The 21,907-nt window shown below is 33.2% G+C and overlaps 1 protein-coding gene and 1 long non-coding RNA gene across 2 annotated transcripts; both read left to right on the plus strand.

Moving 5' to 3' along the window:
- The first annotated feature begins 862 nt into the window (after positions 1-862).
- On the plus strand, positions 863-6,060 carry LOC110899189 (ABC transporter I family member 10). Its single transcript, XM_022146061.2, has 6 exons — positions 863-1,019; positions 1,163-1,343; positions 3,280-3,366; positions 3,795-3,920; positions 5,125-5,247; positions 5,350-6,060. The coding sequence occupies exons 1-6, from the start codon at positions 961-963 to the stop codon at positions 5,557-5,559; spliced, it is 786 nt and encodes a 261-aa protein (XP_022001753.1). The 5' UTR covers positions 863-960; the 3' UTR covers positions 5,560-6,060.
- A 9,969-nt stretch (positions 6,061-16,029) lies between these two features.
- LOC110903184 lies at positions 16,030-17,931 on the plus strand. The gene is made up of 3 exons (XR_002571723.2): positions 16,030-16,656; positions 17,130-17,183; positions 17,710-17,931. It is a non-coding gene; the product is annotated as an uncharacterized LOC110903184 (long non-coding RNA).
- Positions 17,932-21,907: the final 3,976 nt, after the last annotated feature.

The raw sequence follows: 21,907 nt of genomic DNA on the forward strand, positions 1-21,907 counted from the left end.
AAGGGTTTTATCGATTTTTTTCTTCACAATAATTCTTCATCGATTTTTTTTTTCTTCATTGCTTTTTTGTCTTCACAATAATTCTTAAGGGTTTTATTCCATATGGCAAAATCATCACTGTTACATCACGAGGAATGACGGTTTTATCCCATATAAAAATGTGGTATTTACTTTTGTACAGTCATCTTTTATCCCATATGTCAAAATCATCACAGTTACATCATTACTTGAAAAACTATTGTGGTGTGTGTATTTGAGGGACTGTTTAACTTGGTAGTCTTATTGTAGGGACTGTTTAACTGGTATGATATTACTCAACTAGGTTGCCATTAGAATGTGAAATTTAAAGTCTTATTGTATATGAATCAGGTGACGAGGAAAAAGTATAAAAAAGACGTGAAAGCAATTAGTCAAAGATGAGCGGTTGATTTCGAATTTTTGGTATCGTATTTATGTTTTTTTGAACGGAATTTATGTTTTTATTATTATGAACGGAAATTATGTTTTATAATTTTTGGTTTTATGTTTTTATCATTGTAAACAGGGGCGAAGTATAGAAGATAGGGTGATAATACATAAATTGGGTAAATATGTAATTGATTTTACATATTAGAGTGGGGAAATATGTAAATGTTTATTTACTAGTTCATTAAGAGTAAAATAGTCATAAATAAGAGTCATTTTAATGAAAAGAGGAAATATGTAATATATATCACTTAGGGAGGGGAAATTTGTAATTGATGTTATGGTTTAGGTAAATATGTAATAAAGCAGCTTAGGAGGGAGAAATATGTAAAAATCCCTAAAAAAATTAGTACCATGTTCATACTTCATGGGAAAGAAAAAATATAAACTAAGTGAAACTCAGAGGACCAGTTTGCAATTAAACTCAGAGGACTAGCTTGCAATATTTTCATCAAAAGATCAAATATCCTCTTGCTTGCTTGCTGTGCATTCGATATGAACATTCGTGCTCCTATTTACGCCTCAACGCCTCGCTACTCCAATCTAACAACTCGGTAATTTCATTTTCATTGCGGCATTTCGTCGAACACCTTCTTGTCGAACTTTTTTTTATATATTTTTTTTACCAAATAATCTCTTAATTTGGTAACTGTTTCTGGTACCGATTGTATTGCTATATGGGGTGTTTGAATTACAGGAATTATAATGCTGTTGGTGCTGACAATTATGCAATTGAAAGCCATAGTGTAAGCTACTCGATCAAGAATGAAAGGGGGAAAGTGGTGCCGATTATAAAGGATTGTTCGTTGAATATACCATCTGGGCAGTTTTGGATGCTGCTTGGGCCTAATGGGTGTGGGAAATCAACTCTTTTGAAGGTATGAAAAAACAACTATTGTAGCTTGAAAATTGTCTACCAAACTTTATGTTTGGAAAATATGAACTTGTTTGCCCTAATTTGGATTAGTACCATAGGTTATTTTTAAAGTCAAAATCAAGTAATAACCATAGGAATTCCAGTGGTGATGCCATGTAATGTTTAATGGTAGGGGTGTTCTCGGTCCGGTTCAGCTGTTTTTTTATGAAAAATATGGGCTAACCGGTAACTAGAGTTTTTGGAGGGTGGTTTTCACAGTTTTACGGTTGGTGTTTGCGGTTTTAGACAAAAAAAAAAAGAGTAAATTGCTAAAATCGTCCTTGAGGTTTTGGCATGTTTGCCAGTTTCATCCCAAACATCTTTTTTGTACCATATTGCCCTTCACTTTTGGGATTTTTTGTCATTTTCATCAAAATATCAAATTTGGGTTATTTTTTGGCAGATTTATGGATGAAAATGGCAAAAAATCCCAATCCTAAGGGACGATTTAAGCAAAAGAGTTAGCCGTTCGGATAAAAATGACAAATTAGCTCAAAAGTGAACGACGGTATAGTACAAAAAAGTTGTTTTGGATGAAACTGGCAAACGTGCCCAAACCTCAGGGACGATTTTGGCAATTTACTCAAAAAAAAACTTTTTTTTAACATAAATTTGTATTATATGTAAAAAAAATGACAAGGATTGTTAATGGATATAACACACACAGAGTAACTTTAAATTCCTAAAATAAAAAAAAGTAATAATAATAAACGTTAAACGGCCAGTTACAAGTTCCACATTGTAAACCGGCAAACGCGTACGTATTTCCAGCCAGCCGACTTTCTTCGGTCTGGCGGTTTATGAACACCCCTGTTCAATGGTAGTCTTGGTTTAAAAGAGGTGTGCATCTATGTACAACCAAATTAGCTTTAATTACAATCATAGTTGTTAATAGCGAATAGCGACAAATAGCCACCGCTATTTTATATATAGCGATACACTAGAAAAGAATTTTGAAAATTTTTATATGTATATTATATCAAAATACCTTGGTATATATGCTATTTTACATGTATATTTAACAAAAACCTATAAATCCAGCTATTTTATAGCTATATCTAATTGCTATTTACATCAAAAAAAAAAAAAAACTGTCGCTATTCACGCTATTGGTCACTATGACCCAAATAGCGACACTTGATCGCTTTGCTACATAGCACGCTATAGCGATTGCTATAGCCGCTATTGACAACTATGATTACAACCAGAAGCTGCACATCTATCATCTGCTTTACATACAAACCCGAATTTTGACCAATAGTGAACCAGAAATGCATGAGGCGTGCCCTTTTGCCACTTATGCGTTTTCCCTAAACTGAGATGGTGGTTGTGGTTAGGTGAAATATTAGTCCAAATCTTGATTCAATTCATCGAGTTTTGAATAAAAGAGGGAAACTTAGTTTATTATTTTGATAATGGTGGTTACCATCGCTTAGGTAGCGTTCGTTTCATGGAATGGAATGGAATGGAATTAGGAAGTTTTTCTTTGTAAAATTGATCTCGGTTGGGGGAGGGAGGAATTTGAAATCCCATGAATTTCTTTAATCAATGAAATTTGTGACTATTTCAACATTCCATTCCATTCCTTCATTAGAGTGAAGGATTTCTAAGGAATGTTGAAATAGTCACAAATTTCATTGATTAAAGAAATTCATGGGATTTCAAATTCCTCCCTCCCCCAACCAAGATCAATTTTACAAAGAAAAAATTCCTAATTCCATTCCATTCCATTCCATGACATGAAACGAACGCTACCTTATTATTTATTAATGATGTAATGGCTGATTGACAAAATTATGGATTCATCTATTGATATTATTGTTTAATGTTTATACCAGATGCATCTTTTGAGTTTTGAAATGTGATTTTTATTGGTTTCTGTTACGTTTTATGTGCAGATTTTGGCGGGTCTATTAAGCCCAACAGACGGTTTCGTGTATGTGAGGAAACCTAGAAGTTATGTCTTCCAAAATCCAGATCACCAAGTTAGTTTTCAATCCTTTAATCCACATACGCAGGTTATATACGAATCAAGTATCGTTTAAAAGGAATAAGGGACTTTTTACATATATGGTGTTTAGATTAACAAAAGAGTTAATTACTGTTTTCGTCCCTGTGGTTTGTCAAAAATCACTATTTTAGTCCATTAGTTTAAAAATTGCGATTTCAGTCCTTGTGGTTTCACTTCCGTAACCATTTCAGTCCCTGTACTTACAGAATAATGGATTGAAATGGTTACGAAAGTGAAACCACGGGGACTGAAATCACAATTTTTAAATTAATGGACTGAAATAGTGATTTTTGACAAACCACAGGGACGAAAACAGTAATTAACTCAACAAAATTTGGGATATTACTGAATTCTATACGTGTATGTGAGCTACTATAGGAGATCTCATATTCATTCTTTTAGGTCGTTATGCCCACCGTAGAAGCTGATGTGGCGTTTGGCCTTGGACGGTTTAACCTTACCAATGATGAAACAAAACTGAGAGTTGCAAAAGCGTTAACTGCTGTGGGCATGTATGATTATCTGCAGGTATCATATGAGCCCATCTTGTCTTTCATAAATAATAATAATTGTCTAATATTTGATTTTTTTTTCAATACAAAAAACAAATATGTTAAATGATGAATACCAACTGATTGAAAAAGATGACCTAACATGTTTAGTTGTAAGAGTTAAATGCCATTTTAGTCCCTATGGTTTGGGCCATTTTGTCAGTTTAGTCAAAGGTTTCATTTTTCGCCTGTGGGTCCAAAAAGGTTTCACCGTTGCCATTTTAGTCCATTGGGTTAACTTCATCCATTATATTTGTTAACGAGAAAGGCAATTTGGTCATTTTATATGTCCGAATTACCCTTCTAGTTCACGTAATTACATATAAAATGACCGAATTGCCCTTCTCGTTACCAGAAAAAATGGATGAAGTTAACCCGGTGGACTAAAATGGCAACGGTGAAACCTTTTTGGACCCACAGGCGAAAAATGAAAACTAAACTGGCAAAATGGCCCAAACCACAGGGACTAAAATGGCATTTAACTCCTTTTTTAAAGTACATTTCAGTTATCATGGAAAACATTGTTTAACCGTTTACAGAAGACACAAACACGTGTTATGTAGAGGTGGGCAAAAAAACCGGTTTGAAAAAAAAAAAAAAAACGGTTTGTGTAAATCTGGTTTCAACCCGATCCGACCCGGCGGTTTGTAGACCGGTTCGTATTCTCGATCTTTGAAACCGGTTTATAACTCAAAGCGATTGTAAAAAAAGGGGTTAAAATCGGTTTTAAAACTGTTTTTTTTTTTTTTGTCCCAAACCGGTTTTAAACCTGGTTCGAACCGGTTGTTACTAGTTCGGGTTTTCATTACATCAAACCATTTAAAAAACCGAACCATTTTTTTGATGAACCATTTTTTTTGCCATTTAAAAAATCCGGACCGTTTGGGAAGTTTCAACTCGAGCTCCTCGTGACTCGTTAGGTAAACAAATAATATTGGATGGTATTAAACTATTAGGGGCCGGATGTTATAAGTTCTCGGTTATTTATACAAGGACTAGTTGACCATGCAATTCTTGCTATCATTATGAATTCTTATTTTTTATATAAAAATTGATAATGATATATAATATAAAATTTCCTGCTGAATTTGGTAACTAGGTAACTTGTTTAATTCCCTTTATGTTTTTTATATACCAATTACATGTTTGTTTATTGAATCTTGAGTGCTTAATAATGTTAGAGACCAGTACAAACTCTTAGTGGAGGTCAGAAACAAAGGGTTGCAATTGCTGGTGCATTGGTAGAACAATGTAAAGTATTGTTACTAGATGAACTCACAACATTCTTGGATGAAACCGATCAGGTATCAGCTATTATTCCTGTTACCGTAACTAATATTGTTACTGTTAGTGTTATTATTTGTATATCGGTCAAGTGAATTAAGGATGTGACTGTATTTTTCCAGCTTGGGGTGATTAAAGCTGTGAAGAACACGTTGAGTAGTTCTGAAGATGTGACTGCGTTATGGGTAACACACCGTTTAGAAGAACTTGAGTATGCAGACGGCGCTGTGTATATGGAAGATGGTAAGGTGGTGATGCATGGTGAACCATCCGTCATAATGGATTCAATTGAAGCGAGGAAAGCCTCTTACACCGACAATATCAACTCGTGATAACCATGTGCTTGTTTCCTCCTATGTAACATCGCATCACTAAACTCTACTTGTCCTCGATTATCTTCTTTTGATATAAACCGAGGTATTCATTTCATTCTTAATCTACATATATGCTTTGACTACAGTGATCCGCTCTGTTTGGGACTAATGGGAGAATGCAACTTGAAGAGGTTCCAACCCAAAGTTATTGTCGGGTTGGAACCCGTTCAAAATGGATTAAATGATTTTCGAAAGTTACGTTGAACTCTTAAAGTTGTTATTTGCCATAACCCGCTAAGAGTTTAGATATTTAATTGTAAACGCAAACAAACTATGATGAATTATTAGTTTGGGGTTGTATACAGATAAATGGAACATAAATTAGGTTTGTAAACGAATCGAGTGTTCAGTTAGCTCCTCGGTAGAAAGTTCATTTATTTGAGAAACTAACGAAAAGCAATATTTGTTTATTTAATTAGATGAAAGGACTTGAACACATGTCCCGTGTGTTTATTTGTATTTGTGAATGTTCGATTATGGTTGTTCATTAGCTTTCGTTTATGCCCGTTTACTTGCTTTCGTTAATGATTGTTCATGTTTATATATTTATCTAAATTTATTTATTAGCAATACATTTTTTATCATTGGGCAATCTACTAGCGAATTTTAGAAAGTACAAGAAAACGTCAATTTTCTTCGTTTGTTTACACTCATTTAGAATATACAAATGAGTGAAAATAAACGAACAAGGATACATACATTTTCTTCACGAAATTTTGTTTATTTAAAATTATAACTAAATAGTAAGCAGCTTAATATATGTTCTATTTAAGCCACTTAATTTTTTTATTTTTTTTTGAAAAAAAACTAACAGTTATAAAAAATTTACAACATCATAACATATATTAAAAAGTTGAGTAATTTTTTCTTAAAAAATATTTAAATAACTTTAGGGCAAGACTTACAAAACTTAATTGATACTAGTAATATTCTTTCGCGCGTTGTGACGGGTATTAGGTCGGTATCGTTTTGATTCATTATGGTATTAGTACGGTATTAGCACTCGATACATCATCGAAATATAAAACCCAAAAAATAAAGTTATGCTATGACCAAAATGATATCGGCACGTGTTTTACATTAGCTGAAAAACCATAAAAACGAATATCAGTAACGGTTCTGATAGTACCGATACCGATGTTAGGAGCCGACATGCCATCAATGTTGCTAGATGATATCAGTTTGGTTTGTCACATACCTGCACTTTCTATATAGCTTAAATAGTAAAATAAAATAATTAAAAACTATAAAAATATTAAATAATAAAATATAAAAAAACTATATATTATTATAAAAATAAAGTTACTATTCATGTTCACTCGTTAACAATTTATATAAATATATAGGATAATGATCATGTGTGGTCCAGATTGCTTCTCAAGTTTCTCAAATAGGGTGGACTTCTCTTAGGATCACTACCCTATATATATATATATATATATATATATATATATATATATATATATAGGGGACTGCTAGAATGAGAACCACCTTGAGTTGTAAGAACCGCGAGAACCACACCGTACGGGGCGAGGTTGACCAAATTTTTTTTTTCAAAAACGTAGATGCATGTATTATAAACACATTCGTAAAAAAAAAAATTTTAAAAAATGTCGTGCGAGTAGTTTTTTACACCATAAGTTTGTGGTTTACGAGTTCCGTAAATTTACGGAACTCGTAAACCACAAACTTGTGGTGTAAAAAACTACACGCACGGCATTTTTTTTAATTTTTTTTACGAATGTGTTTATAATACATGCATCTACGTTTTTGAAAAAAAAATTGGTCCACCTCGCCCCGGATCAAGTAGTTCTCACGGTTCTTACAACTCGAGGTGGTTCTCATTCTAGCGGCCCCTATATATATATATATATATATATATATATATATATATATATATATATATATATATATTGGAGAGTTCAAATGAGAAGAATCACAAATTAAGAATAAAAAGAATAAAGGGGTATTAAGGTAATTTAAACCAATCATTTAATTAGTCTACCCTTCATTTTTGCTATTTAAATTAATAAACCTTAATCATTTAATGAGTCTATCCTACAAAATAGTTGTGCAACTTACACAATAAAAACATTCATGCACATGCTCCTAAATATTCAACGTTTTCTACACCATGATAACAACGTTTCCTACACCAAGAAAACAATGTTTTGGTGTAGGGTACAAAATGTGTAGGTTCCCAACACTTTTAAATAATTTTCCGACATATAATAATATATGTGTAGGACACAATACTTTAAATAATTTAGTCACTCCTTATAAAATTGGTGTAGGACCCAACACATTAATGATGGTGAAGGAGAAAATTATGGTGGCATTAATGAGATTGGACTAACCCTTTATAATATTTAATAGTGTTATATATCAAATTGTCTATTCTACCCTTATTAATTAAAACATTAATTGAAAGTGGACAACAATAATATCTTGATTCACAACCATTGATCAAAAAAATATAGGGCCTAGATTAGTTTAGTTTTCTTCTTACAAGAATATTCTTCTTAAATAAACCTTCCCCTATATATATAGGGGAATGATGTATAGAAAACTCACTTTAATTTAGAAAACCCGGGAAACTCAAAGCTCCCGATATTTTTTTTTTTTTTTTGAAAAAATTTACACATGTTATATACATGTTTTTAAGGGTTTTGGACAAAAAAAATCAAAAAAGTGCCTAGTAGATATTTAAAAAAAAATAAACAAGTTTTGGTGTAACATATGTTACACTCATCTGACATATTTGTAACATGTGTTACATCAAAACTTGTTTATTTTTTTAAAAAATATCTACTCGGCGTGTTTTTGATTTTTTTTGCCCAAAACCCTTAAAAACATGTATATAACATGTGTAAATTTTTTCAAAAAAAAATAACATCGGGAGCTTTGAGTTTCCCGGGTTTTCTAAATTAAAGTGGGTTTTCTATAGATACTTACATTATATATATATATATATATATATATATATATATATATATATATATATATATATATATATATATGGGAGAGTTCAAATGAGAAGAATTAAAAATTAAGAATAAAAAGAATAAAGGATACAAAAGTAATTTGAACAAATCATTTAATGAGTCTATTATTTATTTTTCTTATTAAAATTAATGAACTCAAATCATTTAATATGAATCTATCTTATAAAATAGTTGTGCACCTTACACAATAAAAACAATTCTGCACATGATCTTACATTTTCAACGTTTCCTACACCATTAAAACAATATTTTGGTGTAGGATACAGAATGTGTAGAACTCAAACACTTTTAAATAATTTTGCGACTCATAATAAAATATGTGTAGGACATAAATTTTTTAAATAATTTTGTCACATCTAACAAAATTTGTGTAGGAGCCAATATATTAATGATGGTGAAAGAGAAATTTATGGTTGCATTGCATTAATAAGAATTAAGTAACTCTTCAAAATATTTATTAATATTTACATCAAAATGTCTATACTACCCTTAATAATTAAAACATTAATTAAAAGTTGACAAAAATGATATATTGATTCACAACCATTGATCAAAAAAATATATGGTCTAGATTAATTCATTTTTTCTTCTTTTAAGAAAATTCTTCTCAAATGAACCTCCCCCTATATATATATATATATATATATATATATATATATATATATATATATATATATAGTGGAGAGTTCAAATGAGAAGAATTAAAAATTAAGAATAAAGGATATAATTGTAATTTGAACAAATCAATAAATGAGTCTATTATTTAATTTTGCTATTCAAATTAATAAACTCTAATCATTTAATGAGCCTATCTTATAAAATAGTTGTGCACCTTACACAATAAAAACAATCTTGCACATGATCTTACATTTTCAACTTTTCCTACACCATTAAAACAATATTTTGGTGTAGGATACAGAATGTGTAGGACTCAAACACTTTTAAATAATTTTGCGACTCATAATAAAATATGTGTAGGACACAAAATTTTTAAGTAATTTTGTCATTTCTAAAAAAAATTGTGTAGGAGTCAATACATTAATGATGGTGAAGGAGTAATTTATGTTTGCATTAATAAGACTTGGGTACCTCCTTAAAATATTTATTAATATTCTACATCAAAATGTCTATACTATCCTTAGTAATTAAAGCATTTATTAAAAGTGGACAAAAATGATATTTTGATTCACAACCATTGATCAAAAAAATATAGGGTTTAGATTAATTTATTTTTTCTTCTTTTAAGAAGATTCTTCTCAAATGAACATTCCCCTATATATATATATATAGAGAGAGAGAGAGAGAAAGAGGAAGGTTAACGTACATTACGGCTTAACGTACATCACGTACGATAGGTAATTACGCACGTTCATTTTAAAATCACGCATGTTATAACTCAAAAATCCAAAATCACGCATGTTGAAACACAATAATCACGCATATTGAAAACAATAATCACGCATGTCATAGAACAAATCACGCACGTTGTCGTACGTGAAGTACGTTAAGCCGTAATGTACGATATATATATATAGGGGAAAGATAAATAGAAAACCCATGTGAGTTGAGAAAACCCAAATAAACCCTATGTAACATTTTTATTTTTTTCTAAAAAAAAATAGGAAATGTAATATAAATGTACACGGACCTATTTATGAAAAAAAATGAAAAAAACGCTTACTATTTTTTTAAAAAAAAAATGTTGAAAATTTATATGTTACATTTTTTTGGACATACATATTATGTAACCTGAAATTTTGTAACATTTTTTTTAAAAAAAACTACTTGGTGTTTTTTTGTGTTTCTTTTTTTAAAATGTTCAAATATATGTATATTACATTTCCTATTTTTTTTTTAGAAATGTATCTTGAGTTTACATGGTTTTTTACAAAGGTTTTCTGAGTTTTCTCAACTCAAGTGGGTTTTCGATTTATCCTTCCCCTATATATATATATATATATATATATATATATATATATATATATATATATATACCGCTAAAATGAGAACCACCTCGAGTTGTAAGAACCGTGAGAACTACACCGTACGGGGCGAGGTGGACCAAAAACTTTTTTTCATAAACGTAGATGCGTGTATTATAAACACATTTGTAAAAAACAAATTCAAAAAAAAATGTCATGTGTGTAGTTTTGAGCACCACAAGTTTGTGTTTACGGGTACCGTAAATCTTAGCAGAAAATTTACGGTACCCGTAAACACAAACTTGTGGTGCTCAAAACTACACACACGACATTTTTTTTTTTGAATTTTTTTTACAAATGTGTTTATAATACACGCATCTACGTTTATGAAAAAAAATTTGGTCCAACCCGCCCCGGATCAAGTAGTTCTCACGGTTCTTACAACTGGATGTGGTTCTTATTTTAGCGCAATTATATATATATATATATATATATATATATATAGGGTCAGGATTTAGAGAAAACATGAAAAGTGTGAGAACGGTTATGGATCGTCAAATCAAAACAATCTATGTACTAGATTGGCGCGGTGACATTTTCGTAACATAAATTTTATTACGTGGGCGCGCTTCATTAAGGGTAAAAAAGGTAAAACATCATTTCTTACATAAAACGCCATTGAAATATAAAACGCCAAGTAAATACAAAACACCAATTTTATCACTGCGTAGTTTTTTTATGTGTTTTTATTTAAGGTCTTAGGCTAGAAAAACGCCATAAAACGTAAAACACCATAATATATAAACACCAAGCCTTACATCCGGATAATTTTTAATTGCATTTATTGTTATAAAATAATATTCCGCCTAAACTACGTGCAAAAAAAATCCTATAAATAGAAACGTCTCACCACCTTCCGTTGATCACATCAAAAAAAAAAAAAAACACAAACACAATGGTTCCTAAATACCAGTCACTGTAAAACACCAAAAGTTGAGAGAAATCAACGATGGCAAACATCTTTTCTTTTATTGTCGCAACTCCCGTCCCCTAATAACCCGGGAACGGGCGCCCGCAGCCAGTTGGTATTGGTGTTTATCGTTTTGGCAGCGGAATTTACATCAGGACCGTAGTTAGGAAATATTTTATTTGAGTAAAATACCACACTTTTATAATATTAAATATGTGGGAAAATCCCAAGTTTTAAGTACACACATTTTATAGGGATAAACCCTATTTTATTTACATAAAACATCTATTTATTTTAGGTAACTTTATAGCCACTTTTCAAGTCTTCAATGCTGTCCAGCTGGCTTCTATTTGGCTTTCACATTTTGTTACCTGAAATGCGTTTAAAAACATTTTGTCAGTGGGAAATACTGGTGAGTGAATCCCAGTTTAATCAAGATAAATAAAACCATTGTACAGTATTGAGGGCGGTCGCGCAATTATATTTGTTTCCATCTACTTTAATTACCACCCACGGTATTGTCAACCCGACTTGTGGTCATGTTACTACTCACAATGTAGTAACAAATTTTGTATACAAAACCCCAACATACCGGCGATAATTGTAGAATACAAATACTCAATCACTGTTTAATATTATAATGTAAATTTAATTGAGGTTTTGTAAAAACAGTTTGTAAAAAGGAGATTACTCACAAAAAGGTTTACATAAAAAGAGGATTACACATTGTTGTCTTAGGGTTTTCCTTTAGGATTTCATGGTGATTATTTATTAATTACACAAATGCACAGGCGTTAGTATAATAACCCAATATTTACATTAGTAATACCCTCCCCGAGACGGCATTCCAACAACTACGTCGGGCAAAACCTCGACAGCCGTTACGAAACCCTAGATCAATCTGGCAGCGTATCTAATACATAACCGGGGGTTATGATACTTACAACGAGGAAGGGCTTCGCTAATTAGGGGGTATAATGCCCGAGTATAGCTTATACTATATAGAAATTGAGAGAGAATTGTGGGAAATGAGCGACGTAAACTGAAGGTTGAGGGCCTTCTTATATAGGGCTGTTCGCCGACCCTGACGCACCCCACGACGGAAACCAGGGTGGGCTTCGCGGCCCGCGACGCCAGCTAGGGTAGGCCCTAGCTTGGCTGACTCGGACACTAGACTCGACACGGTTGTGCCACGTGTCGGCACCGGGCTTTGCCTCGTAGCCAGGCGCTCGCGGCCCGCGACAACCCATTAAATTTTGTTTTTAGTTAATTTTAATAAAAATAAAGGTATTTGGGGCCTGTTTTCGCATACGGGGTGTATTTGAGGACGTATTGGGACATTCTAATTATTTTTAGGGTGTCGGAAATATTTTGAGGGTTGTTATATTTATACTCAGTAATCTTCTGCATGAAGTTTCGCTGAATGGTTTGTTAGATGAGGGGAGTAAGATTTTGCTGCATGAGATAGACAAATTTCAAGAAATATGTAACACCCCAAAAACGGGTTTGGTAATCAAACCACGTTAATAGCAAAGACGGGTAAAATACCGTTAGTGGTAAAAATTAACTCGGTAAAAGTTTGAGATTTAAATAAATAAACTTTATGTTAATTAAAAAGGAGGATAAATACTTTGAGAAAACAAAGTATATAGAAGGACCGAGTTAACGGGACTTAAAATAAAACGGGTTATGACTTCCCGAACCCACTAAGTCACTTGGAATAACAGCCTAGTTAGTTAAGTGTTATAAAATGCCAATGAAACTTGGTTAATAACACTTTTACAAAACTTTATTAGTTAAGGGGCTAAAGTGAAAGAGGGTTTTATTTAATAAAAATAAAACACCAAAACACACACTTAGTGTGTGTTCTGGTCGAGAGTTTTAACAGGAGAAAAAGGGGCTCTCTCTAATGAACCCTAAATACACAAAATCAACCAAATCAAGAGGGCAAATCAAGACTAAATCGAAAACCGAGCTCAAATTAGTGATCACCTAAGTGAAGGGATCACAAGGTATGTTGAATTTCATTTCTTAATTACTTCTTGAGTTTTAGATGAAAACTTGAAATCGAAAATTAAGCTTGAATGATTGATATTTAGATGAACTTAGTAATGAAAATATGTCTAGGAGTAAACTCTAGTCAATAACTTGTTAAATTAGTGATGAAAATTATGAATTTGATAATTACCCATACATGCGTTAAGTAGGTGTTGTGATTATGTGATGAACACTGAATTTCAGTGTTGAAATAGTGTAGAATGATGTTAAGATACAAGTCTTGAATCTTGTTTATGAATGCTAGACATAAGGGCTTGATTTTGATGATTGAAACTTGGTTAGAAGTTAGTCATGAACTAGACAAAAGATGTATAAAAAAATCTTGCTCGCAAGGTATTCGGTAAAACGCCTAAGTGAAATCACGCGTCTACTCGTTTGAATGTAGAACTTGATTAGATTAGGTATTTGGATGAATGTCTAATAACATGATGAAATGGGTTTCACTTATAGATGAAAACCCGTAGATTTTGAGTAATGAAAGAATAATGTGTCTTTGATAATCGAGAGCTAAGTTAACTTAATGTTAATAATAGCATGAACTTGGATTAAATATTAGTTAAAATGGTGGCCTAAGAATAGTGCTTATCGAGTAAATGGCGGAACGCCAACATGAGTTTGTCAAACTTAGTTGCTTAATTTCATATGCTATAAGGCGGTTTGACTTTTAAAAGTCAAACCGACCTATGATAGAGTTCGGTAAGAAAAGTAGTATAAAGGTTGATAAGGCGTAAAGGTTATGATCTAGAACGACTAACCTAACCACCTAGTGAATATTTTATGATAGTTTGACGCTTGACAAGCTAGGTGGAGGCCTGGGAAAGAAGCGGGTCAAAGGGATCGAGTATGAGGAAAAAGAAAAGCGTGGCATGGATGCAAGGTAAGTGAAACTTACACTTCTTTGTAGAATACCTATATATTTTATAAGTTATAATATGATAAAGATATTATTCGAAATATGGTTTCCGACGCGTAATGATACGGGTCGGAACAAACATAAATGATAAAAACCATGGTTTATGGTAAAAAAAAAGGGGCGAAACGGTAAACTAGTCATGTAATGACTAAGAATTTATGGGTTTTCGTTAATATTACCTTATAGTGTAATCTATTAATGAGAAAAAGGGTAAAAATGGAAATTTGGTCAAGGGTCGACTAATGTAAATTGAAGTTAAAAATATACCCATGGCGTAAGCCGAAATGGGTAGAGCGTGTATGAAAAGAACTTGTGAAAAATCCGAAATGGGTCAGATGTATAAATTGGAAATCAAAAACCATGTTTTAAAATTATGCAACGTTTGGTTATATAGTCCAAACGGGTCAAATGGTGGTGATAACACCATTTGACAATATCGACTAATGTGGTTGTCAAGTCTTATGTTAACAGGAGCGATTAGCAATTTGGATAATTGCATCGCCATAGAATATGGGATAATTAAAGTGAGGTATAAATCGGGTCTATTTGTTGACCCGGGCCAGGTACGCATATATAGACTTATAGTTAAAAAATGCAATGTTGGTTAAATAATTAGTGGAAGTCCTTTATCGTAAAAATGAAGGATTAAAATTGACCAAAAAGGCCCTTGATGGGTAAACCGGGCAAACGACCCTTACAGGTTGTTTAGAAACTTATATTATGACTTTGTAACCCTTAGATGCGTGTAAAAGTTGTAGGTATAAAGTTTCAAGGGTTAAATGCCTTAAAATGCGTCTTGCCGTAAAATAACATATCTGAAGGATAGAACTCGGAATAAATAGTATATTACATTAAATCCACCACAATTATAGTTGTGGTGGAAGACTAATCAATATGAATAGGTGGAGTTATAAGGCATACAAGGAATGAGCGTAATTTAAGCTTAAAAGTGCATAAATACCCTTAACGGGTCAAAATAAGATTATAAGCAAAAACGGGTCAATGATGCTTAAAAACCCATGAATTGAACCTTGTACAATAGGAAATAATTATAATATTATGTTCACGAAAAACCGGAGGCGACAAACAAGTTTGTTGTAACACCCCAAAAATTGATTAATATGAAAATAAGTAAAAGTGAATAGAACCTAACTTAGTTAATGGGTTATGATACCATTTGACAATATCGACTAATGTGGTTGTCAAGTCTTATGTTAACAGGAGCGATTAGCAATTTGGATAATTGCATCGCCATAGAATATGGGATAATTAAAGTGAGGTATAAATCGGGTCTATTTGTTGACCCGGGCCAGGTACGCATATATAGACTTATAGTTAAAAAATGCAATGTTGGTTAAATAATTAGTGGAAGTCCTTTATCGTAAAAATGAAGGATTAAAATTGACCAAAAAGGCCCTTGATGGGTAAACCGGGCAAACGACCCTTACAAGTTGTTTAGAAACTTATATTATGACTTTGTAACCCTTAGATGCGTGTAAAAGTTGTAGGTATAAAGTTTCAAGGGTTAAATGCCTTAAAATGCGTCTTGCCGTAAAATAACATATCTGAAGGATAGAACTCGGAATAAATAGTATATTACATTAAATCCACCACAATTATAGTTGTGGTGGAAGACTAATCAATATGAATAGGTGGAGTTATAAGGCATACAAGGAATGAGCGTAATTTAAGCTTAAAAGTGCATAAATACCCTTAACGGGTCAAAATAAGATTATAAGCAAAAACGGGTCAATGATGCTTAAAAACCCATGAATTGAACCTTGTACAATAGGAAATAATTATAATATTATGTTCACGAAAAACCGGAGGCGACAAACAAGTTTGTTGTAACACCCCAAAAATTGATTAATATGAAAATAAGTAAAAGTGAATAGAACCTAACTTAGTTAATGGGTTATGATAAATGATAAGTTAAATGATGAAAAAGGCTTGAATAAAACACTTAACAAACTTGGAGGGGGTAATGTGAAAAGTTTCAATTAAATGGGGATTAATGAGGTGTAATCCCAAAAATACACTCCTGGCGCGTGTTTTGGGATCGATCAGAGCAGGGAAGACAAGGTTAACCCTTGTTCTTGCAAGATTCATCAAATCAACAAGGGAATTCAAGGTCGATCAGTTGCATGTCACCAAATTTTCGATTTACTTGTCATACTCAATAGAGTGGTAAGTCCAATTTTGTGTTTTGATGAACCGTAGGAATAGGGTTTCGCCCAAATCATGAGTTTATGAGAAACTTTGTGTAATTGAAGGTTAAGATAGTAAAATAAGGCAGAATTTATGTTTGGTTTTGATGCTTTGGTATGATTATAGCAAAAACCCACTTGTTAAGAAGTTAGTATAAGAAGGATAATTGAGTAAAATCATATATGTAAATTTTGGATGTATAATCTTGTTGTGATTCATAAAATGATACATAAACTGATGTAGGATGAAACAATTATGCAAAATAGATTGATTGTGAATGTTGTTTGAAAATGGACTAGAAAAGATATGCTTTATATGCTTGTACCTTATGCTTTAGTTACGATGCCTACCAAGTGTTCGATGAAATGCTTATGAGAAGAATATATGTGTAAATGGAAAATGATGGAATGAAATAGGTTGGACTAAATGAATGAATGAATATGTTGATGTAGGCATGAAGGAAGAAGGTTCAAATACTAGGAAATCGGAAGGTTCACAAGATCGAGGTACATTAGTGTACACCGCATTTCTGTATTTATGATGTTGTCATATGTATAATAAATCTTACTTGTATTGTTTGGTTATGTCAAAGTTGTTAGAATTGAATTCAATGATCGTTGAAAGTAATGGTAAAATCCGTCATAAACGGATTGTGAGGAATGATTAAAATACGAAAGTTAACGCATCATATCCGGTATTGTTCGTTGCACCGGGTATGGGAAGTTATGTATGCAATGGACGAAAGTCTACTCGATCCGTCTTTCTCGGATCGGAGTATGATGTAAGAATGAAATGACTATGATTGTTCATTATGAACAAATCGAATGAAGATGATGTAATGATGCTAGTATCCGTTTCTAAGGGGTATGTTAAGTAAAGTATGCTTAGCCTCTATTTGAGACAAGCATGTAAGGAACCATTTAACGGTTAGCAAAGTAAATGAATGATGCTTATCCGAGAAAGAAATAAATGGGTTCATTACCGAAAATTGTTAGTGGCGAAATACTAACCTATTTGTTATGTCAAATGTAGCTAAATCGTCAATGTTGGCGACTTGGCAAATTGGAGCGAGCATATGCATACTTTATGATCATCAAGCGCTTCCGCAATTATGTATTAATGTTTTGGGTCAAATGCTTGTTTTTGTATAACACTATTAGTAGTTACACTTGTTAATACTTGGTGTATGGTTTTTAGTCGTGTCTAGTCGAACGAGTCGTAAACTTGTTTGTTTAATGATGGTTAATACAGGGATACACTCGTCTTACGGACAGGTCATGCCCAAATTTTGTTAAAATAATGTATTAATGATATTAGCGTTTTCACCTTTTAAATTGAGAAAGATTTGTACACTTTAAAAATTTATGTTCTAGCGTCTTTTGGGTGTCATTGCTACTAGACGCAAATGTGGGCCTTATATTTGTCGATAAAATCATGAACGTGTCAAAAAGTGTTAAAAATTGAATTTCAAGCCGAGAGCTTGAAATCTAAAATTTTGTGAATTCAGATGTCGGGTTTTAACTCCATGAGATAGAGAATCAAATTACGATCACATAGGAAAAAGAATCGTGTAAAACGGATAGATAGATAATAAGTTATGACACTTTGAAGTTCGTTTTCCGATTAAAACTATAGCTGGGCATCTGCAGCTCAAGAATAAGAACATGCTGTCGAAATGGGGGCGTGGCGTCGCGCGGCGCACAAAGGGGTATACCGTCGCGTACGGCGACGGGGTAAAAACTTGAAATTTTTGTTTATTTGAACCATTTACCTTGTTGTACTTGTTATTTAACCATCAAAACTAACTTTTAAGTTGGTTTTGATCATAGGTGAATGTCGAGAGTCCCGAATGAAGATCAAGCGACGAGCAAGAACCGAACACACGTTAAATGAAGCTTCCGCGTTAAACCTTGTTTTGTTTTGTTATAAGTGAATTATGTAAACACTTACAACTATGTCTTGAAATGTTTTTAAAACATATGGGAATGTTGGCATGACAAGATTTTGTAAAGTCGCATTTTTAGTATTAAAATGCGTATTTTAAAGTTGTAATCGTGTAAATTTCCAATGTGGGTCTTACAAAAGAGGGACTGATGACACTCATATGTCATTTTATCTTCTTTGTTCTTAAAGAAGGTTTAGACGAGGAGAAGAGACCGTTCTATGTCTCCAACATCCACAAACCCACACAGAGTCGATCTATGTCTCCAACATCCACAAAGAGTCGATCTATGTCTCCAACATCCACAGTGTAAATGCTACTTTGGCCTTGATGATGATAATGAAGATGACGGGCAAATAGCATCCAGCCACACAGAGTCGATCTATGTCTCCAACATCCACAAACCCACTTCAACACAGGAAGAAAAAAAAGAACCACGCCAAACCCAAAACACCATTTACTTGTGACAGTTCTTGTAGTTTCAAAAGAAGAAAGAGACTGATGACACTGAAGATTTAGATCATAAATTGCTTCTATTTGTTTTTTTTTTAATTTTTTTTTGTTGTTTATTATGTAATTTTCAGCTAAGAACAACAATACATTAATTCTGTAATGAAAAAAAATTATAATAAAACGCCAAACGGGAAATGCTTTTGAAACGCCATCATGCCATAAAACGCCCTAAAACTACCAAATTATAATAAAATTAAAAAAAAGAAACCCATAAATAAAATATAAGGGAAACCCATGATTTGGTGGTCCACTAGTTAGCCTGGAGGATGTGAAATAAAGCCCCTAGAGGCTTTATCACGCCACGTCAGATCCATATAGGCGCCTCCTCATATGGTGGGCTTTAAAGCATATCCCTTTAACGTGCATGCAATGGTTTAAAGCCTCTCCTATTAAACAAAATTAAAAAAAAAGATTTTATTGGTTGAAAAAAGGTGGGCCCCACCTGCACACCCCTTTTTTGCTCGTTAGCGTGATGACGGAAGAGGTATACCCCCCCCCCAGTCGCATTTTTAGTATTAAAATGCGTATTTTAAAGTTGTAATCGTGTAAATTTCCAATGTGGGTCTTACAAAAGAGGGACTGATGACACTCATATGTCATTTTATCTTCTTTGTTCTTAAAGAAGGTTTAGACGAGGAGAAGAGACCGTTCTATGTCTCCAACATCCACAAACCCACACAGAGTCGATCTATGTCTCCAACATCCACAAAGAGTCGATCTATGTCTCCAACATCCACAGTGTAAATGCTACTTTGGCCTTGATGATGATAATGAAGATGACGGGCAAATAGCATCCAGCCACACAGAGTCGATCTATGTCTCCAACATCCACAAACCCACTTCAACACAGGAAGAAAAAAAAGAACCACGCCAAACCCAAAACACCATTTACTTGTGACAGTTCTTGTAGTTTCAAAAGAAGAAAGAGACTGATGACACTGAAGATTTAGATCATAAATTGCTTCTATTTGTTTTTTTTTTATTTTTTTTTTGTTGTTTATTATGTAATTTTCAGCTAAGAACAACAATACATTAATTCTGTAATGAAAAAAAATATAATAAAACGCCAAACGGGAAATGCTTTTGAAACGCCATCATGCCATAAAACGCCCTAAAACTACCAAATTATAATAAAATAAAAAAAAAAGAAACCCATAAATAAAATATAAGGGAAACCCATGATTTGGTGGTCCACTAGTTAGCCTGGAGGATGTGAAATAAAGCCCCTAGAGGCTTTATCACGCCACGTCAGATCCATATAGGCGCCTCCTCATATGGTGGGCTTTAAAGCATATCCCTTTAACTTGCATGCAATGGTTTAAAGTCTCCCCTATTAAACAAAATTAAAAAAAAAAGATTTTATTGGTTGAAAAAAGGTGGGCCCCACCTGCACACCCCTTTTTTGCTCGTTAGCGTGATGACGGAAGAGGTATACCCCCCCCCCCCCCAGTCGCATTTTTAGTATTAAAATGCGTATTTTAAAGTTGTAATCGTGTAAATTTCCAATGTGGGTCTTACAAAAGAGGGACTGATGACACTCATATGTCATTTTATCTTCTTTGTTCTTAAAGAAGGTTTAGACGAGGAGAAGAGACCGTTCTATGTCTCCAACATCCACAAACCCACACAGAGTCGATCTATGTCTCCAACATCCACAAAGAGTCGATCTATGTCTCCAACATCCACAGTGTAAATGCTACTTTGGCCTTGATGATGATAATGAAGATGACGGGCAAATAGCATCCAGCCACACAGAGTCGATCTATGTCTCCAACATCCACAAACCCACTTCAACACAGGAAGAAAAAAAAGAACCACGCCAAACCCAAAACACCATTTACTTGTGACAGTTCTTGTAGTTTCAAAAGAAGAAAGAGACTGATGACACTGAAGATTTAGATCATAAATTGCTTCTATTTGTTTTTTTTTTATTTTTTTTTTGTTGTTTATTATGTAATTTTCAGCTAAGAACAACAATACATTAATTCTGTAATGAAAAAAAATATAATAAAACGCCAAACGGGAAATGCTTTTGAAACGCCATCATGCCATAAAACGCCCTAAAACTACCAAATTATAATAAAATAAAAAAAAAGAAACCCATAAATAAAATATAAGGGAAACCCATGATTTGGTGGTCCACTAGTTAGCCTGGAGGATGTGAAATAAAGCCCCTAGAGGCTTTATCACGCCACGTCAGATCCATATAGGCGCCTCCTCATATGGTGGGCTTTAAAGCATATCCCTTTAACTTGCATGCAATGGTTTAAAGTCTCCCCTATTAAACAAAATTAAAAAAAAAAGATTTTATTGGTTGAAAAAAGGTGGGCCCCACCTGCACACCCCTTTTTTGCTCGTTAGCGTGATGACGGAAGAGGTATACCCCCCCCCCCCCAGTCGCATTTTTAGTATTAAAATGCGTATTTTAAAGTTGTAATCGTGTAAATTTCCAATGTGGGTCTTACAAAAGAGGGACTGATGACACTCATATGTCATTTTATCTTCTTTGTTCTTAAAGAAGGTTTAGACGAGGAGAAGAGACCGTTCTATGTCTCCAACATCCACAAACCCACACAGAGTCGATCTATGTCTCCAACATCCACAAAGAGTCGATCTATGTCTCCAACATCCACAGTGTAAATGCTACTTTGGCCTTGATGATGATAATGAAGATGACGGGCAAATAGCATCCAGCCACACAGAGTCGATCTATGTCTCCAACATCCACAAACCCACTTCAACACAGGAAGAAAAAAAAGAACCACGCCAAACCCA

This window comes from Helianthus annuus, chromosome 13 (genome assembly GCF_002127325.2).
Source record: "Helianthus annuus cultivar XRQ/B chromosome 13, HanXRQr2.0-SUNRISE, whole genome shotgun sequence".
Classification (NCBI taxonomy): domain Eukaryota; kingdom Viridiplantae; phylum Streptophyta; class Magnoliopsida; order Asterales; family Asteraceae; genus Helianthus; species Helianthus annuus.